Source organism: Indicator indicator, chromosome 2 (assembly GCF_027791375.1).
Source record: "Indicator indicator isolate 239-I01 chromosome 2, UM_Iind_1.1, whole genome shotgun sequence".
In the NCBI taxonomy this organism is placed as follows: domain Eukaryota; kingdom Metazoa; phylum Chordata; class Aves; order Piciformes; family Indicatoridae; genus Indicator; species Indicator indicator.
In genome coordinates this window covers 59,533,762-59,554,698 of record NC_072011.1, presented here as the reverse complement: position 1 = coordinate 59,554,698, position 20,937 = coordinate 59,533,762, and the positions used below count along the sequence as shown (strand labels likewise).

At 47.9% G+C, this 20,937-nt stretch overlaps 2 protein-coding genes across 3 annotated transcripts; one reads left to right on the top strand and one right to left on the bottom strand.

Annotated features, from left to right (window-relative positions):
* Window positions 1-469: 469 nt before the first annotated feature.
* On the top strand, window positions 470-8,802 carry OVOL2 (ovo like zinc finger 2). Of its 2 annotated transcripts, none has more exons than XM_054399117.1 (4): window positions 470-572; window positions 1,208-1,392; window positions 4,721-4,910; window positions 8,492-8,802. In XM_054399117.1, exons 1-4 carry the CDS (start codon window positions 473-475, stop codon window positions 8,800-8,802), a joined length of 786 nt encoding a protein of 261 aa, XP_054255092.1. In that variant the 5' UTR covers window positions 470-472. The 2 variants fall into 2 exon arrangements, with proteins under 2 accessions (XP_054255092.1, XP_054255091.1); XM_054399116.1 differs by having other exon boundaries at window positions 473-660; window positions 1,254-1,392.
* A 3,639-nt stretch (window positions 8,803-12,441) lies between these two features.
* On the bottom strand, window positions 12,442-18,434 carry MGME1 (mitochondrial genome maintenance exonuclease 1). The gene is made up of 4 exons (XM_054399135.1): window positions 17,897-18,434; window positions 15,243-15,465; window positions 14,147-14,279; window positions 12,442-12,582 (listed from the first exon to the last, which is right to left on the bottom strand). Exons 1-4 carry the CDS (start codon window positions 18,432-18,434, stop codon window positions 12,448-12,450), a joined length of 1,029 nt encoding a protein of 342 aa, XP_054255110.1. The 3' UTR covers window positions 12,442-12,447.
* Window positions 18,435-20,937: the final 2,503 nt, after the last annotated feature.

Sequence of the window (20,937 nt, the reverse complement as noted above, 5' to 3'; positions counted from 1 at the left end):
GGTGGGCAGTGGGTCCAGCCCCACCAGGCAGTGGGACCTCTTTTTTTTTTTTTTTTTTTTCTTCCCTTTAATTTTCAGACGTTAAATTCTTTTGCAAACATTTCATGCCTTAGGAAGGGCTGGAACAAAGCTCAGCTGCTCCAACCGGTCGGACAGGTAAGCAGACTTGTTGACACCGTTATGTTTGCAGCACGCATGCTCCTTCCTAAGTTTCCTGGTGCATTTTTCTATTCCACCTTATGAAACTTTCCTTCCCCCCACCCCACCCCACCAACCCCATCCACCTCCTTTCCCTCCTTCCCTTCCCCTCCCCTTCCCCTCCCCGCTCCTCGGCGGCTCTGCCCGGTGCGTACGGTCCCCGCTCCCCGCCGGGCAGCGGGCGGGCGGGCGGGTGGCGGGGGTTGAACCGCCGCTCCGCTCCGCTTTGCTCCGTGCGGAGCCGTCCCTGTGCCGTGTTCCCTTTGCCCTCGCCATGCCCAGAGCCTTCCTGGTGAAACGGCGGAGCCCGCAGCCGGCGGTGCGCAGCTGGGATGGGCTGCCCGACGAGGAGAGAGCCGACACCTACATCCCAGGTACGGCAGCGCCCACCGGCTCCCTTCCCCCGGGCACCGGGAGGAAGGAAGGAGAGACCTCACCAGACCCCGCGGGCTGCGGAGGGAAGCGGGTTGGGGAAGGGGTTTTTACCGTGCCAGGTGGGAAGCTCTGAGGGAGCGGGAGGTGGCGGGGGGCAGGACGGACATGTACCCTACCGCGGTGCCGGCCCTATTGCCTGGCACCATCTCGCACCCTCCCGGGCATGGGGGATGGACGTGTGTGAGTCTGTGTGTCCGGGAAGGTGGGAAACGTCGTTTGCATGAGAAAGGTGGGGTGGGGGGGAAGGAGAAGAAAGGACCTGAGGCGGGGGGGTGGGGGGTGGTGATGTACTCCTGGCCTCTCTCTCCCCTCCTCCTCCTTCTCCTCCTCCTCCTGCCCTTGCCCGGGGTATAACGGGAAGGCGGCGGAGCTGGCTTGTTTGAACTTTGGGACCGTTCGTGTTTGAGTTTCCGATTGCAGCGGGAGCCGGGGATCCTCCCCCGCCGCCCGCCCGCAGGTTAAACACTCAGGGCTCGGTGGCTGCCGGCCGGTGGCCACCTCCTCTGCCCTGCTCCATGTCTTCTCTGATGTTCCCCCCACCTCAAAATCCACTGCCTTTCCCCCACCGCTGCAGGCGGGATCGGCTGCGTGCTTCTGGGCTACGAGGACAGCCTGGAGAGCAGCGGGAGCAGCGGGACCCGCGACGCTGAGCCCAGCGACCCCCCGACGCCCCAGCCTGGCCCTGGCGACTTGGGCACGGCTGAGGGAATGCTGCTGGACCTGGCCGTCAAGCGCCCCGTTGTCAGGTCAAAAATCAAGGTAAACCACCGACAGTCCCACCGTCCGCTTACCCAGCGATGGGGGTGACACCCTGCTGCTGGACGGGTGACAACGGTCCCTCGTGGTTCCCTCTGCTTAGACTTGACAGCCACCATCCCGCACACCGAGGTGACGGCAGCGGTGGGGGGCAGACCTCCTAAGCCATGTCCCGTAATCTTTCAGCGCCCTTTGCCTTCTCTTATCCCTGCCTTGGGACATGCTGCCCCTGACCTGCTTGGCTTAGATCCCGCAGGAGCTCTGAACCCAGCCAGGAAGGACCAGCCCTGGCAGCTGGGAGTCATGCCCCATGCTGCGTGGGTGGATCTCGTTCCTCAACGTGGGGCCTCCTTAAAAAGGCTGCCTTTTAGGTTGTAGTCAAGCCTTTGCCAAGGAGGGGCTGAGCGGAATCTTCCTGCTGCCCTCCTGCCCTCTTGGTTTATCAAGGTAGTAGCTAGGAAATAGTCCTCCGAAGCTGTGAAATGCCATTGCCACCTTGAGGTGGACCCGCAGGCTTGGGCGAAACGAAACAATTATCTGTCCATTAGCTTTGCTGAAGAGCCTCTCTGCTGCATGCGCAGGAGCTCCGGCTGCCTGGATGTTCCCCTGGACAGAGCTAGCAGAGCAAAGAGGTGGCTTTTCCTCCCAAGGTTGAGAAGGCAAATCGCTCGAAGGGTTCCTGGTGGTACCCAAGAACCTAAGACTGAGCATCTGCAGCCACGCTGATGGGGTGGGAGCTCCACAACCGGTCTCTGAACACCCTCCTCAGCAGAGGTGGAGCCAGGCCACCCCAGTGCTAGGAAGGAGGAGATGTGTTTACTGGTGGCTAGTTAGCACCTCGTTAAACCCTGTCTGTTGTTTCTCTGGACGGAGCTGTAAAAATTCCCACTGTCTCTGCTGGGATGGATGCCTTTCAGCCACCCTGTTACTCATCTCCTGATTAACGCTAGGTTTTTACCCCGGATAGATGTAGCCACATGAGGTGGAGTCCTACCTGTTGCCCAAACAGATACTTCCTAACTGGCTCCCCCTCTAGTTTCACATCTGGTGGTTTCACAACCGGCTTTTCTTTTTCAGTCTTCCTTGAAATTTCAGGCAGCACTATTTCAGTAGTAAGCAAAAGAGGAGGGGGGGGGGGGGGGAAAGGAGCTAGCTTTTGAGGAAAGAGACACCCTCAAACGTATTCCTTTGTCAGGAGCTTGCCCAGCTGCTGTTTGATTTTAACCTGCTTTGTACAATTTAACCTGGGCTGTTAGCAACTGTCATGCTGCAACCTCACTTCAGCGGAGCTGGATGTTCTTAGCATGCCTCAGAAAGTCTCTGGAAGCACCAGGAGAGGTGGTGAACGTGTGTGCACGTTAACTCCTGCTCTGCTGACTTTCCCCCCATCCCAAATGGCCAGCAGGGAGCTGGATAATTAAACTAATAGCTAACTATTTGCATCTTCCAGCCACTAAGCATTCCCTCTAAGGAATGTTCTTCACAGAATCACAGAATCAGAATCGTTTGGCTAGGAAAAGACCTTTAAGATCATCGAGTCCAACCATTGTCTAACTCTATCAGGACTGGTGATAAACCATGTCCCTCAGCACCACATCTCTGCCTTTTTTTGACACCTGCAGGGATTCATCTCCCTGGGGAGCCTGGGCCAGTCTTTGAGAACCCTTTCAGGGAAGAAGTTCCTTCTAATCTCCAACCTAAACCTCCCCTGGTGCAACTTGAGACCATTTCCTCTCATTCTATCACTTGTAGATAGGGAGAAGAGACCAACCCCCACCTGGCTCCAACCTCCTTTCAAGAGTGAGAAGTGTCCCCTCAACCTCCTTTTCTCCAAGCTAACAAGCCAAGTTCTGCCAAGTTCTTGCCTCACCAGACCTGTTCTCCAGACCCTTCACATCAGCTTTGTTGCCCTTCCCTGGACCTGCTCCAACACCTCAATGTCTTGGAGTGAGGGTCCCAACACTGAACTCAAGACTCCGACTCCAGGTGTAGCCTGAGCAGTGCTGAGTAGAGGGGGACAATCCCTTCCCTGGTCCTGCTGGCCACACTATTGCTGATCCAGGCCAGGATGCTGGTAGCCTTTTTGGCCACCTGGACACACTGCTGGCTCATCTTCAGCTGGCTGTTGATCAACATTCCCAGGTTCTTTCTCTGGCAGGCAGCTTTCCAGCCACTCTTCCCTGAAATCTGAATCAGCAGTGTCTCCCTTAGTCAAGTTAGGTCACGGTGGTGGCACGATTATTTTTGGTGCTAGGGATGAGAAGACTAATCCCAAATGACACTCTGCTGTTAATTAATGAGCCCAGGAGACCAAAGAGTGCCATTGTTTTGGTCTCTGCTGAGTCAGCACAATGTGCCTTTAAAGGGTTTATGTCACTTAACCTGCCTTCCTTTTGCCACTGCGGCTGCTTTTCCACTTAGCCGTAGCCACTGGGAAGTGTGATTAGAGAAGGCATTGCATGGGTAGAACTTTTTCAGGACAGGGAATGGAGCAAAACTAGAAGTGGGTAGATTCATATTGGATGTTAGGAAGAGATTATTCACCATGAGGGTTGCCCAGGGAGGTGGTGGAAGCCTCATCCCTGGAGGTTTTTAAGGCCAGGCTGGATGCAGCTCTGAGGAACCTGATGTAGTGTGAGGTATCTCTGCTCATGGCAGGGGGGTTGGAACTGGATGATCCTTGAGGTCCCTTCCAACCCTGACAATTCTATGATTCTATGATTCCTTTCTCCATCCAGGACATTAGCTGGGTACAGCAGCACACACAGAGAGGTGCTCATAGCCTAAGCCTGTGTGCTTATGGATCTCTAGCTGGCCAAGAATCATAGAATCATAGAATGGTCCAGCCTGGAAGGGACCTTTAAAGGTCATCTAGTCCAACCCCCCCACAGTCAGCAGGGACATCCTCAACTAGATGAGGATGCCCAGGGCCTTGTTGAGCCTCACCTTGGTTATCTCCAGGGAACGGGCCTCAACCATCTCCCTGGGCAACGTGTTCTAGTGTTCCACCAAGAATCCTTGCCTCTGGAAAGTATCCTCTACACAGGCTTTGCTTTAACCCCTGACACCATGCTGGCCACCATTAGGTCAGTCCTAAACTGTGCACATTAATCACCCTCTTAGAATTATTAAGTTTGGAAAAGACCTCTAAGATCATCAAGTCCAACAGGTTTCACCCAGCAAGAATCTCCTGGTTGCTTTGTCTTGCTGTTTTGAAGAGACTCCAAGAACTTTGTAATGCCATGCAAAGCATACTCCTCAGTATTTTGCTTTGGTCTTTGTCCCCTTCGTTGATGCGTACTCAACCTGGTCCTTCTTTTCTGTTTCTTAGTTCACCACTGGCACCTGTAACGATGCCACAGTGCATAGCTGTGAGCTGTGTGGCAAAGGCTTTCGCCTGCAGCGGATGCTCAACCGTCACATCAAGTGTCACAGCCAGGTGAAGAGACACTTGTGCACATTCTGTGGAAAGGGCTTCAACGACACCTTTGATCTGAAAAGACATGTCCGGACTCACACCGGTGAGAACACCCCTTCAGTGGGGCGGCTCTGGGCAGGGAGAAGGGGGAGAAAGGGTCAGAGGGGACAAGAATGAGGAGAATCCTAGAGTCAGAGAGAGTCATAGAGTTGTAGAGAGTCACAGAATCAGAGTCATAGAATCATAGAATCCTAGAGTCGTTGAATCCTAGAATGGAGGGGTTGCAAGGGACCTCTGGAGACCCTGCTCTCTTCTCTTTTGTATTTCACCTCCCTGATGCTTTGCACTGTATGAAGAATCATTCAGGCCAAGCAGGCCTGCCTAGAATTGTGTTTGAAGTCTGTTGAAACTGTGTTTTGGTGGAGTGATGGAGAGCAGACTGATTTCCTCTGAGGAAACAGCTTCCAAATACTTGAAGTGAATCACAGAATCACAGAATGGTAGGGGTTGAAAGGGACCTCTGAAGATCACTCGAGTCCAAGCCCCTGCCAAAGCAGGATCACCTATGGCAGGTCACGCAGGAACACATCTGAGCAGGTCTTGAAAGTCTCTAGATGAGACTGCATGACCTCTCTGGGCAGCCTGGTCACAGTGCTCTGTCACCCTCACATGCAGGTGAAGTTTTTTCCTCATGTTGAGGTGCACCTTCCCGTGTTCCACTTTGTATCCATTGCCCCACGTTCTATCACAGGGTGCCATCAAAGAGACTGGTCCCTTCTTCTTGAGGAGAAGGTGAGGGTAACTTCACAAAACCCCAGGCAAACATTTGCAAAAAGCCAGTGGGGATGTCCTGGAGGACAGGGAAGGATGTGTGGACAGATAAAAGCCTTGGGACTAAGGAATATGCTGCCCAGGTAGGTGGTGGAGTCACCACCTCTGGAGGTGTTCAAGAAACGTGTGGGCATGGTGCTTTAGGACCTGGTTGAATGGTGGGCTTAGTTTTGATCTTAGAGGTCTCTTCCAACCAAAACAATTCTGTGATCCTAGGATCACAAAATCCACGGGTGCATAAGCTGCCACCCAGATTTGGTGTAGATTGCTACCATGCCCAGGGCAGTGACATTGGGATAATCCATCCGGGATAACCCACCTGGCATAACTCGCAGCACATGCTGGAGAATCCATGTGCATGCCGGTGAATGGAGGCAGGCGGTGGGCGAAAACGCTTTGCCCTCTAGAGGCAATGAGCAGCAATTTCCTGGTTTTCTGCTGCTGCTGCAAACCTCCCCCGCGGCTGTCCCGCAGGATGTTACTTACGGCTTGATTTTGGCACCATCTGCAGAAAGCAGATTGCGGTTCATGCTGTGCCTCCAGCTTCTTCAGGGAAGCTAAGCAGCCTTTGGGCTACTGGTTCCTCCAAATCCCTTCTGGAGCTGTTGCCCTCTGCAAGTCCAGCCACTGGCCTGCACTATCTCTGCTCACTTGTGTGGAGTGCAGCATGAGAATTAGGAGCACTGGGTTGAAAACACTCCTGAGAGTGGTGGCTTTCAGTTCTGGGCCCCTCAATTCAAGAAAGATGTTGAGTTGCTCAAACATGTCGAGAAAAGGGCAACAAAGCTGGTGAGGAGTCTGGAGCACAAGCCCTATGAGGAGAGGCTGAGGGAGCTGGGGGTGTTTAGCCTGGAGAAGAGGAGGCTCAGGGGAGACCTTATTGCTCTCTACAACTACCTGAAGGGAGGTTGTAGCCAGGTGGGGGTTGGTCTCTTCTCCCAGGCAACCAGTGACAGAACAAGAGGACACACTCTCAGGCTGTGCAGGGGGAAGTTTAGGCTGGATGTTAGAAAGAAGTTCTTCACAGGAAGACAGATTGGCCATTGGAATGGGCTGCCCAAGGAGGTGGTGGGGTTGATGTCCCTGGAGGTGTTTAAGACTGGATGAGGCACATAGTGCCATGGGCTAGTTGATTAGTTAGGGTTGGGTAATTTGTTGGACTTGATCTTGGAGGTCTCTTCCAACCTGGTTGATTCTGTCATTCTGGCTTAATCTGGGCCACTTCCCTGCTCACATCTACACTGGGTGTACAGGCACGGCTGAGTGTGCTGTGATTTAACCCTGTGATGGCACTGGAAGGAAGAAGCATCATCCCTTACCCTGCTCTGCTCACTCTTGCTCCTCAGGCTGGAGAGAGGCATTTTCTGTGGCTCTTCCACAGTGGCACTGGTTCTGAGCACACCCCAAATAGCAGTGATTGTGTTTCTTGGAACCAGATTCGTTGGCTCCAGCCCACAGAGGTGCTTATTCTAACTTGGAGCAGAGAGAATGTCACCTTCTTGTTTCTTTCTTTTTACACAGGCTTGTAGTAGTAGGATGAGGGGCAATGGCTTTGAGCTGGAAGAGGGCAGATTCAGACTGGATGTTAGGAAGAAATTCTTGACTATGAGGGTGGTGAGACACTGGAACATGTTGCCCAGGGAGGCTGTGGAGGCCCCCAACCTGGAGGTGTTCAAGGCTAGGTTGGACAGGGCCTTGAGCAACATGGTCTAGTGGAAGGTGTCTCTGCCCATAGCAGGGGGGGTGGAACTAGATGATCTTTAAGGTCCTTTCCAACCCAAAACATTCTATGGTTCTATAACGTTCTAGGTTTTTTCATCCTAAATACATCAACCCATTCCTGAAAACTATAGCCTGAAAGCTGAATGTTTTATTCATCCAGTTCCCAGGCTACTAGCTCACCTCTGCTAAGTATTGAGCAGCTAAGGAACTGGGATTCTTTAGTCTGGAGGAGGCTGAGGGGAGGTCTCATTGCTCCCTACAACTCCCTGAAAGGTGGTTGGTGTGAGGTGAGGATTGGTCTCTTCTTCCTAGTATCAGGTGATAGGATGAGAGGAAATGGCCTGAAATTGTGCCAGGGAGGTTTAGGTTGGGTATTTAGAAAAATTTATTTCCTGAAAGAATAGTCAGGCACTGGACCAGGCTGCCCAGGGAGGTGGTAGAGTCAGCATCCCTGGAGGAGTTCAAGAAATGTGTGGCCAGAGCACTTTGGGACATGGTGGTGTTGGGTTGACAGTTGGACTCAATGCTCTTAGAGGTCTTTTCCAGCCAAAACAATTCTCTATGATTTGCTCCACAACTGGTATGCCAGAGGCTTGCTTGGGCTGCCCAATTCAAGAGAGACAGGGATCTACTGGAAAAGAATCGAACAGAGAGCTACAAGGGCAATTAAGGGATTTGAACATCTCTCCTATGAAGAAAGACTGAGAGACCTGGGGCTGTTTAGTCTTGAGAAGGCTGAGAGGGGATCTTATTAATGTCTATGAATATCTGAAGGGTGGGTGTCAAGATGTAGGTACCAGGCTCTTTTCAGTGGTGCCCAGCAATAGGACAAGGAACAATGGGTATAAGCTGGAGCACAGAAAGTTCCACCTCAACATGAGGAGAAACTGCCTTACTGTGAGGATGACAGAAAACTGGAGCAGGCTGCCCGGAGAAGGTGCGGAGTCTCCTTCACTGGAGACTTTCAAAACCCGCCTGGATGCGTTCCTGTGTGACTTGCTTTGGCAGGCAGGGGTGGGGGTGGACTTAGATGATCTCTAGAGGTCCTTTCCAACCCCTGAGATTCTGCAACTGGATGATCTGTGGCCAATTCCTTAGAGAGGTAAATCAGAGCATCTTTTAACCTTGCAGGAATTCGTCCCTACAAGTGCGAGGTCTGCAACAAAGCCTTCACCCAGCGCTGTTCCCTGGAGTCCCACCTTAAGAAGATCCACGGCGTGCAGCAGCAGTATGCCTACAAACAGAGGCGAGACAAACTGTATGTGTGCGAAGACTGCGGCTACACAGGCCCCACGCAGGAGGACCTCTACCTGCATGTCAGCAACGTTCACCCTGGAAGTGCTTTCCTCAAGAAGACTTCCAAAAAACTGGCAGCTGTTTTGCAGAACAAACTGAGCCCTGTCCTGCAGAGGAACTCCAAAGATGATGACAAAGATGAGTGACACAGTGGATTACAGTGGTCTAAAGCAATGAAGTTTACATGTAGGACTATAAATATATATATATATGGTTGTTTTGGGGCTTTTGTTTGTTTTGTTTTCTTTGGTTTTTTTTTAAACAATGATTTGGAAAGAAATCTGACGTGAAAAGGATGCTTTTGTTAACAGGACTTACAGAATCACAGAAACATTCAGGTTGGAAAAGACCCTCAGGATCACCAAGTCCAATCGAGAACCCTACTCTACAAGGTTCAGCTCTGAACCATATCCCCAAGCACCACATTCAAACCACCATTAAACAAAAAACAGGGTTGGTAACTCAGCCACCTCCTTGTGCAGCCCATTCCAATGCCTGACCACTCTTGCTGTGAAAAAAAAACAAAAAAAAACTTTTCCTCATGTCCAGTCTAAACCTACCCAGTGGTAGCTTGAGGCCTTTCCCTCTTGTTCTATCGCTAATTACCTGTGAGAAAAGACCAGCACCAGCCTCTCCACAATTTCCTTTCAGGTAGTTATAGAGAGCAATGAGGTCTCCCCTCAGCCTCCTCTTTTCCAAAACAGAACCCAATATTCAGGACATAAGTAACAAATGTGAAGTCCATGAGAAAAAATAAATATAAAAAGGCATCTGAGCTAAATTAGAAGATATTTACTTTGCAAAAAGAGCTAAACTTTACACACTGATCCCCAGTTCTTCTAAGATCATGACAGGATGACTGAACAGCAAGAAGGGAAGGTTGTGCACTCTGAGCAAAGCCTCTGTGCTTGCAATTACACTGAGAAAACTGCCTGGCTAAGGGAAGTGTTAACAGCTGCTTCAGCCAGTTATGCTGGTGACACTCCCCTTTAACCCACAGGGTGAGCTCTTAGTCATGAAACTTAACTGTTGAGTTCAGTACTGTCTATATTAGCCAGGTAACCAGGGTTCACCTAAGTGCAAAGGATAAACGTGCTTAGCTCTGCACTGGAGCAGTGGAGGTGTGCCTGAAACCCTCCCAGTCTCACTGGACACATTTTGTGTGTATCTGTGTAGTTTTTCCCTGTCCTGTTGCTCACAGATTCATAGAATGGTTTGGGTTGGAAGGGACCTTAAAAATCATCTAGTTCCAACATCCCTGCCCATGGCAGGGACACCTTCCACTGGTCCAGGTTGCTCAAGGCCTCATCCAACTTGGCCTTGAACACTTTCAGGGAGGTGCTTTGGACTTCCCTCTAACCCCTACTGAAACACATCCCTGCTGAAAGAATTACAGCCATGTTGAGGTGGTGCTACCTACATGATCTCAGTGGGAGCACCAACGGCAACAGAGAAAAGAAGCAGCTACAACACATGGAAGAAAAGCCAAAATGACAAGCTGGACATTGCAGCTGGAGGAACTGCCCTCCTGTTTCTTCTGCAGAGGACAGATACTGCCTGTAGGAGATGCCTTGGGCACCTAAATTTAAGCATGGCCAGTTAGTTTAAATTGGCCACAAGGTGGGTTTGAGCCTGCGTGACAGTAGTGACAGGCATCTGCCAGTTCTGGCAGCACGAGCTTGTACCTCTACAGAAATGTTCCAGAGCTCACTCAGGGATGCCTGAGGCAGACAGACTTTCAGAAGTGCTAGACATGAAGGCTGGACTTGATAATCTTAGATGTTTTTTTCCAGACTTGATGACTCTATGAATAACTGCTACCGCTACAATCTTGTCTTTGAAGGCTGTCTTCTCCTGCCTCTCTGACAGAACAGACTCACCCAAGACTTAAAGACAGGTTTGCAAACAGACACAAGGCTTCTGTTAAACAAATGAACAAGATGAAGCCAACAGGTGCCCTCACTGCCCAGGTGCCTTTGGCAGGATGAGCTGAACTCTTACATGGTTCAGAGGCATCTAAAGGCTGCACAATGCACTGATGAAGGCAATCCCACCCAAACATTGCTCAATTGTTCCATGCTCATTTACCCAATCCCAGTCACCACAGGGAATTCAGTTCCTGCTTCTGCCCACCCTCAGAGCCATCTTCCACAGACAACTGACCATGTTCAGTGACGCTGAGCCACCCACTCACTCAAACGCTGTGATGTGGGATGGGACCTGTAAAACAGGTAGAACTTCTGAGCACTCACGCAGCAGCGTCGTGGTTACTCATCTCTGAACCTTCTCAGTCTCAAGGGCTCATCTTTGTAGATAGAAATCTAATTAAAAGCACAGAGCAACCCTAACATCACCAGACCAGGTTTGAATAAATAAGTACCACCAGAACCAAGCTTCACTGCCCAAGTAGACAGTTTGGTGCTCTGGGGGAGTAGAAGATGAAGAACTTATCACAATCAAAAAATTGTGGTTGGAAAAGACCTCCAAGATCACTGAGTTCAATCATCAACCTAAAACCACCATAGCCATTAAACCATGTCAAGCTTTTTCAGCAGCAAGCTTGCCCCTTGGGTTTTTTCAGGTGTGATTTTCTTCCAAGCTTAGGGGCTGGCCATGTTTTTATTTGTAATCTGCAGTGGTATTATAAAAATTCATAAATGCAATTCAGAAAGAACAAAAAGAACGAGGAAAAAAGCTTTCAAAGCGTGCAGCATACAAAACAATACTGCCTGACATCATCAAGGCTTATTCTGTGTCTTACAGCCTTGATTTCAGAAAGCAAGCTTCCAAAGTAACTTCTGGTGTACATTTAATCACAAACTGAAAAAAAACCCCCAAACACCCACAAAAAGCCAACCGCCCCAGAATGTCTCCTCAGCAAACCTGTTTTCAAAGTCACAGGGCTGCTTTTACAAAGAAAATTCCTCTTGCAGGCAAACACTGAAGATATTTCTACATGGGTAGGCCCCTTGTCATCCTGGACCCAAGGCATAGTCAAGAGAGCTTCCTACCTTTCAGAACACTTGCTGGGAATTACTAAGTGTATGAGTTACAATTCCACTCCTCTTTTGCCAAGCCATTTCTATTAAAATGATTACTTTGCTTCAGGATCTTAAGTAAGTGCTTAAGAGAACTTTGGTTATAATTCTTAGCAGAGTTTTCCCAGTCGTTGCTGTGAGAAAAACCACAAATAGCAACAAGCCTGTCAATAAAATCCCTTTGAGATGAGCAAGAACTAAGCTGACTGAAACTCAGACTTACTATTATTTGCATTTCTCTCAGCCCAGGTGACTTTAGTACACCTTCATTTTCAAAGCCTCAGTTCTGCCACAGGTTGGTTGATTTGTTTGTTTGTTTCCCCTCTCAAAACTAAGAAAGAAAAGAATTATTTCATTGAATCATTTTACTTCAAAATAGAAACCTTTCTATCAATCTCAGGTTGCATAAACAGTGTGGAGAAAAACAGAGATAAGTTGACTTTGCACTGCCTGGTCCACTTAAGAAACCCATAATAAAAGCAAATACACATTTCCTATTCCAAATTTCCTTGGTTGGGTTTTGAGTTTTTTTTTATTTGTTTGTTTTTTTGTGTTTTTTTTTGTTGTTGTTTGTTTGGGTGTTTGTTTTGTTTTGGGTTTTTTGTTCGTTTTTTTTTTAGGGGGTGGGGAGAGAAACTCAGCCAAAGTTACTAAAAAAAAAAAAATACTATGTATTAAAATGGTGGATTTCACAAAGGGTTCTTGCTTTGGCTCTGTGCTCAGACCACTTGCCTCTGCATGGCTTAGTTGGCATCAGTTTTTGTCCATGTACTCTTCGAGGCGCAAAAGCCACTTCTTCCAGTACTGGGAGCACAGCTCAGGACCCATGAAATGTGGATGAGCAGGGGAGCCATCCTTGTAGGCAACCACGATGAGCCCACACCTAACCTACAGTTCAAAACAGAAGGCTGTCAGAAATCCAACATCACTTGAGGAGAAATTCAATAGTAATGAACATGCAGCTTCAGTAATTCTATAAACTAAAACCTCACTGCAAAACTTGTGTCTTAAGAGGGAAGTGTCTTCAATATGAAACATGGAACAATTCAGCATAAAGTACTTGGAGACTAACATTCAAACGCTCCAAAGACTCAGAACAAAGCTCTGACTGACTCTGGAGAAAACTAGAGGACTTGAACTCTTATCATAGAACCACACAATCATTCCAGTTGGAAAAGACCTTTAAGATCATTGAGTCCAACCATTATCTAACTCCACCAAGGCTGGCGCTAACCCACTTCCCACCACACTGATGCATCTCTCAAAGTAAAAGGGTTTATTTAAACCTTGCAGATCACAGAATAATAGAATCACAAAATGTCAGGAGTTGGAAGGGACCTCTAGAGATTATCTAGTCCAGCCCTCCTGCCAAAGCAGGATTAAGTAGGGCAGGTCACACAAGAACACATCCAGGTAGGTTTTGAAAGCCTCCAGAGAAGGAGACTCCACAACCTCTCTGGGCAGCCTGCTCCAGTTCTCTGTCACCCTCACAGTGAGGAAGTTTCTCCTCATTTTGAGGTGGAACTTCCTGTGATCCAGCTTATACCTGTTGTTCCTTGTCCTATTGCTGGGCACTACCAAAAAGAGCCTGGCACTTTTCAGTTTCTCTTCTCCAGGCTAAACACCCCAGGTCTCTTAACCCTTCCTCATAAGAGAGATGTTCCAGTCCGTCAACCATCCTCATAGGCCTCCACTGGACACTTTCTAATGTATATCCCTGTCCCTCTTGAACTGGGGAGCCCAGAACTGAACACAATACTCCAGATGTGGTCTCACTAGGGCAGAGTAGTCATCCCTTAGTCCCTCATTTGCTGGCAGGCTTATAGCAATATATGATGTGAGCAATGCCCTCCCTCTGCATTTCCCTGTTTGCGGTCTCTTTTATTTATTCTTTCTCCTCCATCCTACTCTTGACACAAGCAAAAAGAGCATTAAACCATGTCCTAAAAAGTGCCATGTCCACACGTTTCTCAAATGCTCCAACACCTCCCTGGGCAGCCTGCTCCAATGCCTGACCACTCTTGCAGGAAAGAAATTCCTCCTAATATCCAACCTAAACCTCCCCTGGCACAATTTCAGGCCAATTTCTCTCATACCATCACCTGATATTAGGGAGAAGAGACCAATTCCCACTTCACTCCAATCTCCTTTTGGGGAGTTGTAGACAGCAGTGAGGTATCCTCTCAGCCTGCTCTTCTCCAGACTGAACAATCCTGCTCCTTATAAGACTTACTCTCCGGACCCTTCACTAGGGTGAGGGCAGCTTCAGGAGACCAGCAGAAGTGGTGAAGTTATTATATGTCATCTTAACTTAATCTAAGACTGGGTTACTTGATTACAAAGCCTACCAAAAGTTCCATGATGGACAGCAGATGCTAAAGACATTAGGTGAGGAGAAATGAAAATAACATGAGTGCTGCTGCTTGTCTTGGCAGGTAGCAGGCCTACTGACCTGGAAGTCATAATTAGCATCATGGTTTATGGCTCCAATATATGCTGCAACCTGAAGTGGGTTGTCAAAAGTATTCTTCAGAAATGGCTTTGGTTTCTCTGAAGTTTTCCAGTCAATCACACACAACTGGCCTCTGCATAAGAGAGCAAAATAGGGCAATGATTCATAAGAGAACAATATAGGACAATGTTTTAAACTTAAGTTTAGTCCTAAGTAATAGATGAGATGGCAAAGAAAGCTGTGTCACGCTCAGCTTGTCTCACTTTGATGTCATATTGCTTGTTATTATGTCTAAACAAGTCACCTTCACACTGGTGGTTCAGAGCTCAAAAATCAAAACTTAATACCTGTGCAGTTGCTGGCAACTTCTGAGGATCACTTAAGCTTGCCCTGGCATACTGTGCTTCAGTGAGGATTTCTCCACCAGAAACAACAGCACTTCCATCATCAGATTCATCCGGGGGAGTTCATCCACTTCAGAGAATCACAGAATTGTTTGTGTTGGAAAAGACCTTTAAGGTCGAGTCCAACCATTCTCTAACTACCAATTCTGGTGCTAAACCATGTCCCTCGGCACCACAACTCTGCCTCTCTGAGACACCAGGGATGAGGATTCAGCTACCTCCCTGGGAAGCTTGTTCCAGACTTTGAGAATTCCTTCAGCAAAGAATTTTTTCTAAAATCCAACCTAAACCACCCCGGTGCAATTTGAGGCCATTTCCTCTCGTCCTGTTGCTTGTTACTAGGGAGACCAACCCCTATCTGACTTCAACCTCCGTTCAAGGAGTTGTAGAGGGGAAGGTCTTCCTTCAGGTCCCCTCTTCTTCAGGCTGGTCCCTCAGCCGCTCCTCACCAGACCTGTTCACATGCTTCATCAGCTCTGTTGCCCTTCTCTGGAAAGGGGAAAATGCACCCTAAACCTCCCCTGGTGCAACTTGGGGTTGTTCCTTCTCACCCTAATTTCACTGCCCTTAAAGCTCTGTCCAAGCTCTTTCTGCAAGAGCTCACCAACACCCCAGCTCCCACCTGGGACACCTGCCACAGAGCAGCAGGCAACACTGGCAGTGCCAGGTGTCTCAAAGAACGAGTACCTCACCGATACATAGCCACGCAGTCCACCAGGCCCAGATACTGAAGAGTCTCATGCTGAACAGCACTTTCCAGAGCTTTCACCTCTCCAATATCTTCTAAGACATGCTGCACGCTGGATAAGTAGCCAGAAATTGCAGCATTTTCTCTCTGCTCCTTAGTTGCTGTTTCTTCAGGCAATAAGATGGATTCCAAAGCTGCATGAAAAAGCTCTCCTTGGTGGAAAAGATCTAAGAGAAACGGAAAACATCCCCACATTTTAGACTCTACTTATAATATCTGATGGACTTGTATTCTTGATATTACATAACATGGCTCTCAAACCAGTCCTGGCTTTTTGTACTGAAAGTTTGAGGATGGGGAAAGAGAATGAGACAGAAAAATAAACTGCCAGCAATGAAATGAACATCTCTTATATTAATGCTTACTTTGCTTTGGTCTCACTAATTAGTCAGAAATAAAATATGATTTTTAATTTATTGTTTCCTCAAAGGCATTTGTGAATTTCTATGAGTTATAAATATTTTTCTCAGCTGCTTTTGATGCTTCTGCTGTATTGGTTTATTTGAATAGAACTACAAGTGTGGCAAGCAGGTCAAGCAAGGTTCTCCTTTCCCTCTTCTACTTTGCCCTGGGGAGGCCTCATCTGGAATACTGCATAGTAGTTCTAGGTTCCCAGTTCTCTTGAACAATGAACTACTGGAGAGAGTCCAGCAGAGGGCCACTAAGATAGTGAGGGGACTGGAACATCTACTTTATGGCAGGCTGAGAGAGCTCTAGCTGTTTAGCCTGGAGGAGAGGAGACTGAAGGAAGATCTTGTTAATACAGAACAATATCTAAAGAGTGAGTGTCGGGAGGACAGAGCCAGACTCTTCTCAGTGGTGTCCAGTGAAAGGACAAGAGGCAATAGATGCAAACTGAAATGCTGGAGATTCCATGTAAACATGAGTTAAAAATTCTTCCTTTTCAGGAGGGCAGAGCCCTGGATCAGGCTGCCCAGAGAAGTTGTGGAGTCTCCATCTCTGGAGGCATTCCAAACCCATCTGGACATATTCCCATGTGATTACCTCTAGATGATCCTGCCCTACCAGTGGCATTGGACTAGATGCTCTTCAAAGGTCCCTTCCAACAGCTACCATTCTATGATTCTCTAATCTCCTAAACAGGGTGGGCACAGTTCTAGGAATAAGGGCTTATCTCAGAGAGAAAGAGGAATGTTAAATAGTTGTGTAAGGTTTGCTATGCTACCTCCTTCACTGAAGTGTTTAGTAACTCAAAAAGCATAAAGGATACTCAGGTTTAGAAAGCAGAATAATTCAACCTAAGGAATGCTTGGGCATTTACCAGCCTTTCTACAAGAGGCTGCCTACTATCCCCCAGGTTCTCCTAGATCCCCCTTCAGTCCTATAACTTGGAAGAAATCACCTTTGCAGGTCTTACAAAATTAAAGTCTCTAAATCACCAAATCATATTGAATGGAAAAGACCTTTAAGATCATCAAGTCCAACCATTACCTAACTCTGCCAAGGCTGGTGCTAAACCATGTCCCTCAGCACCACATCTCACATGGCAATTTTGCAGACGGGGCTATATACATTGGATGAAGTGTTAATGAAGAACTTCAACGTAAACAGAAAGACACACAGGTTTTTAAACACTCAAGAAGCTCAGTATGAGCCACCAGTGTGCACCTGCAGCCCAGAAAGCCAATCATATCCTGGGCTGCATCAAGAGAAGTGTGGCCAGCAGGTAGAGGGAGGTGATCCTCCCCCTCTACTCCACTCTGGTGAGATCCCACCTGGAGTACTGCATCCAGTTCTGGAGCCCCTATTACAGAAAGGATCTGGAGGTGCTGCAACATGTTCAGAAAAGGGCCATGAGGATGATCAGAGGGCTGGAGCTCCTCTCCTATGGGGACAGTCTGAGAGAGCTGGGATTGTTCAGTCAGGAGAGGAGAAGGCTCTCAGGAGACCTTATTGTGGCCTTCCAGTATCTGAAGGGGGCCTACAAGAAAGCTGGGGAGGGACTTTTTAGGGTGCCAGGTAGTGATAGGACTAAGGGGAATGGAACAAAACTAGAAGTGGGTAGATTCAGATTGGATGTTAGGAAGAAATTCTTCCCCATGAGGGTGGTGAGACACTGGAACAGGTTGCCCAGGGAGGTGGTAGAAGCCTCATCCCTGGAAGTTTTTAAGGCCAGGCTGGATGTGGCTGTGAGCAACCTGATCTAGTGTGAGGTTTCCCTGCCACCGGCAGGGGGGTTGGAACTAAATGATCCTTGAGGTCCCTTTCAACCCTGACAATTCTGTGAAGATGATCCAATTTCAGAATGCTTACTTCCATTTTTGCTCTGCATCTGCAAACGGCCTCAATAACATCAGCTAGAAAACACCTCTTCACGTATATAAACACTAGCAGAGAAATAAAGGAGAGGCAGGTAGGCTAGAGTAAAGAATGTCTACAGTTTTCCTGTTTCCTGTGTGTTTCTGAATCCATTTTGTTGCTCCTAGAACAAAGATCAGAGCACAGATTCATCAGTAAGAAGTGTGCTCATGCTCTTGCCCCTTGAAATGGAACGAAAGAACTTCCAACACGCTTGACAGCACAAAGGACTTGTAAGTGTTTCCCAAAGCCAGTTATCCACCCTGTGCCTGGACTTACTTTTAGTATACTCTGCAAAACCATCTTTTCCAAGTTCCTGTATCATTCTCTGCTTCCATCTTTCCAGATAAAAGGCTTGCAGTGGAGAAACAGTCTGTTGAAGGATACGGGTAACACTGGGCATTTTCGTTCCTTGCAAAGTGATTTTCACGGGGAGGTTTGAATCACTGCTGAGATGGGAAATTCTCTTGTTGGGGTTTATTAAAGGCATCCAGTTCTTGGGAAGTTTTGTTTCTGCTTTAACTTGAAGGCTGTGTTTTAGTGGTGGCCCATACAACAAATTGTCTTCTTCAAGTATCGTCTCTGGTGTTTGGGCACTGGTTTTGTAAGATGTAACAGAGTAAACCAAGTTCTTGTATTTTTCTTGGTCAACATGTTCATAACTGTTGGTTTTTTTCTTCTTACTATAAAGACAGGTGGAGGTAGCCAGACACATATGTGGGACTTGTTTTTGGTAAATAGGTATTTGAAAAAGCATTTCCAGTTTCTCTGGTTTCCGGTACAGCAGCTGTAAGAATTTCTTTCTGACAGGAAGCATTTTAAGTAGTTAAGAGTTTTCTTTCTTCTGTCAGGAAGAGTCTGTAGGTTACCATATTTTCCCCCTGTCAAAAAAGAAAATAGTGATTTCCAGAATCAGAAAATTCTCCCCATGCTCAATTTTTCAGTTTCTCTGGAGTTGTCATTCAGTAAATCTTGTATGTCTTTACTACCAGCTGTCCTAATAACCTTATTTTTAGAAAGCTCCCTATGCCTTCTCATTTGACTGTCCTAAAGCAGCCCACTTCTACAAAGTTGCCCTACCAGGATTTACAGCAACTCATCCTTCTCAGAAGACTATCACATTTTTAAATAGATTTTTCCAGTGTTGGAATGGGATCAGTTACCTGACAAAACCTATCCCTTGCTGAAAAAAAATAATGAATGATGTTACCACACCACATCAGGTGTCAGTTTCCTGCAGGAAGTAAGAAAACCCAGCAGAAGCAGCAAAGGTCAGGATTGAATATTGTAAGCAAATAGTTTCATCATATTCCTTCATTATAAAAAGCAGTGCAGAAAAATTAAGCTCTTCTCTCTTGGGGTTTACCTCTAAACAGAGCTGCTGAAGCTGTGATTTCAAATAAAACAGGAAAAAAAACCTATTCCTGAACCAACAGCATCTAAGTTCTCAGTTTCTCAGGCTATTGTTTGATGACCATTAACATGCTTACACAAGTGTATTAATCAGAACAGAATAAAAGCTGGGTCAGAGACTGTGTATTTGTGACACCTGCCAGAGTACAAAAGAAAAAAATCATTCTGGCTTTGCATCAGCTGCAGGAAGCAAAATGCTACAGTTTCACATAGAACCATTATTAAAGTTGGAAAAGACCTCTATGATCATCAAGTCCAACATTCATGCAGTTCACTCATAAAAAGCTGCCTCCTCAATATTTTAAAAGGAATTAATTTATACCAAATCAGTGTTTTGAATCACGAGGCTATTAAAATATATCATATGAACCCTAAAGCAAATTTACTATAACACTGCTGCAGTGTCTCACTAACATCTACTATTCATTTCAGATTAACAGCCTAGATTGTTCTTGAGTAGCATCTGTGGAAATGTTTGTACACTCTACGACCTGAACCACCAGGAGAGGGAGAATTTCATAGAATCGTTTCAGTTGGAAGGGACCTCTGAGAGCATCAATTCCAACTGTCAACCTAACATAACACCACCATCGCCATTAAACCATGGCCCAAAGTGCAACACATTTACTGAACTCCTCCAGGGATGGTGACTCCACCACCTCCCTGAGCAGCCTGTTCCAATCCCTGACCACTCTTGCAGCAAAGACTTTTTTCTTTTATCTAATACCCAACCAAAACCTCCCCTGGCACAATTTCAGGCCATTTTCTCTCGTTCTGTCACCTGATACGAGGGAACTAGGGGAAAACAAGGCTGCAACACAAAGCAAAAGCTTTTGGCAAAGACAAATGTGAAAGGGCTGGCCTAACATTGCTGACTAAGTACCCTCTAGAAGCCCGGCACCCTTTCTGCATAGGCACCTGGGTGCCTGAAAAAAATCCCTGATAGCCCTGGCAAGCCTACACTTGTGCAGGGCTTTTCTCCCTCAGGGATAAATCATTCTGGACAAGAAGCTCCCCATTCGATGCCGGGGCACGGCTACCCCAGTCCTGAGCAGCCCCGCCGTGCGGCCCGCTCCAAGTGCCGGCGACAGCCGGGGTGTAGGGGCAGGCCATGGGGAAGGGGGAAGCTGCAGGCCCAGCAGCCGGGACAGGCTGCTGCTCTCCCTCACCTAACTCAGGCCTAGCGGAGAGGCTGGCATTAAAGCAACGCCTTTACCACCACAGCTACCAGCGGCCAGGCAGCTCCAGTCTCAGTCCTGCCTCCCCCTCCACGATGCGAAGCAGCCCGCAGGTGCCCACCAGTCCACCCGCAGCCCCGGCCGCCCTCACGAAAAGCAGCGACAGAGAGCGAAACCCGCGGACGGTAGTTACCTCAGTGCTCCGCTTCCCGCCCTCACGGACACCATTCCCGCGCAGCCGCGCCGCCACCGCGCCCCGCGGCCTCCCGGGATTTGTAGTTCTCCCCGGGGTCGAAAACCGGGTTCTTGTCCCCGGTGTGCAACAAGCCAATCTCCCACACTGAGTGGAGATATCGATTTACTACGGCGTCGTGCAAGTTTGGGTGCTGGGGGTACCCTCACAAAGCTGGCAGACCGGCTGAACTTCACAGCGGGTATTCTACAGTGAGATGTATCAGCTCCACCTCACGACAACACCTCCAGCCTAAACATTGGTTAGTTTTTTTATTGCTTCACCTTAAAGATACAACTTCTTTTAAATTCACTGCACATGCTCAGAGGGTGAGGGCTGTATCTGGGTAAGGGCTTTCTAGTTAGGTGTAGGGTTTAACATTATAACCAGAGTAGTTCACAGAATCTGTACTTTTAATCTCAGTTCTTTTGCCAGACTCCTGATTGATGACACCTTATCTCAGGATGTTCCCCCTCTACTCCACTCTGGTGAGACCC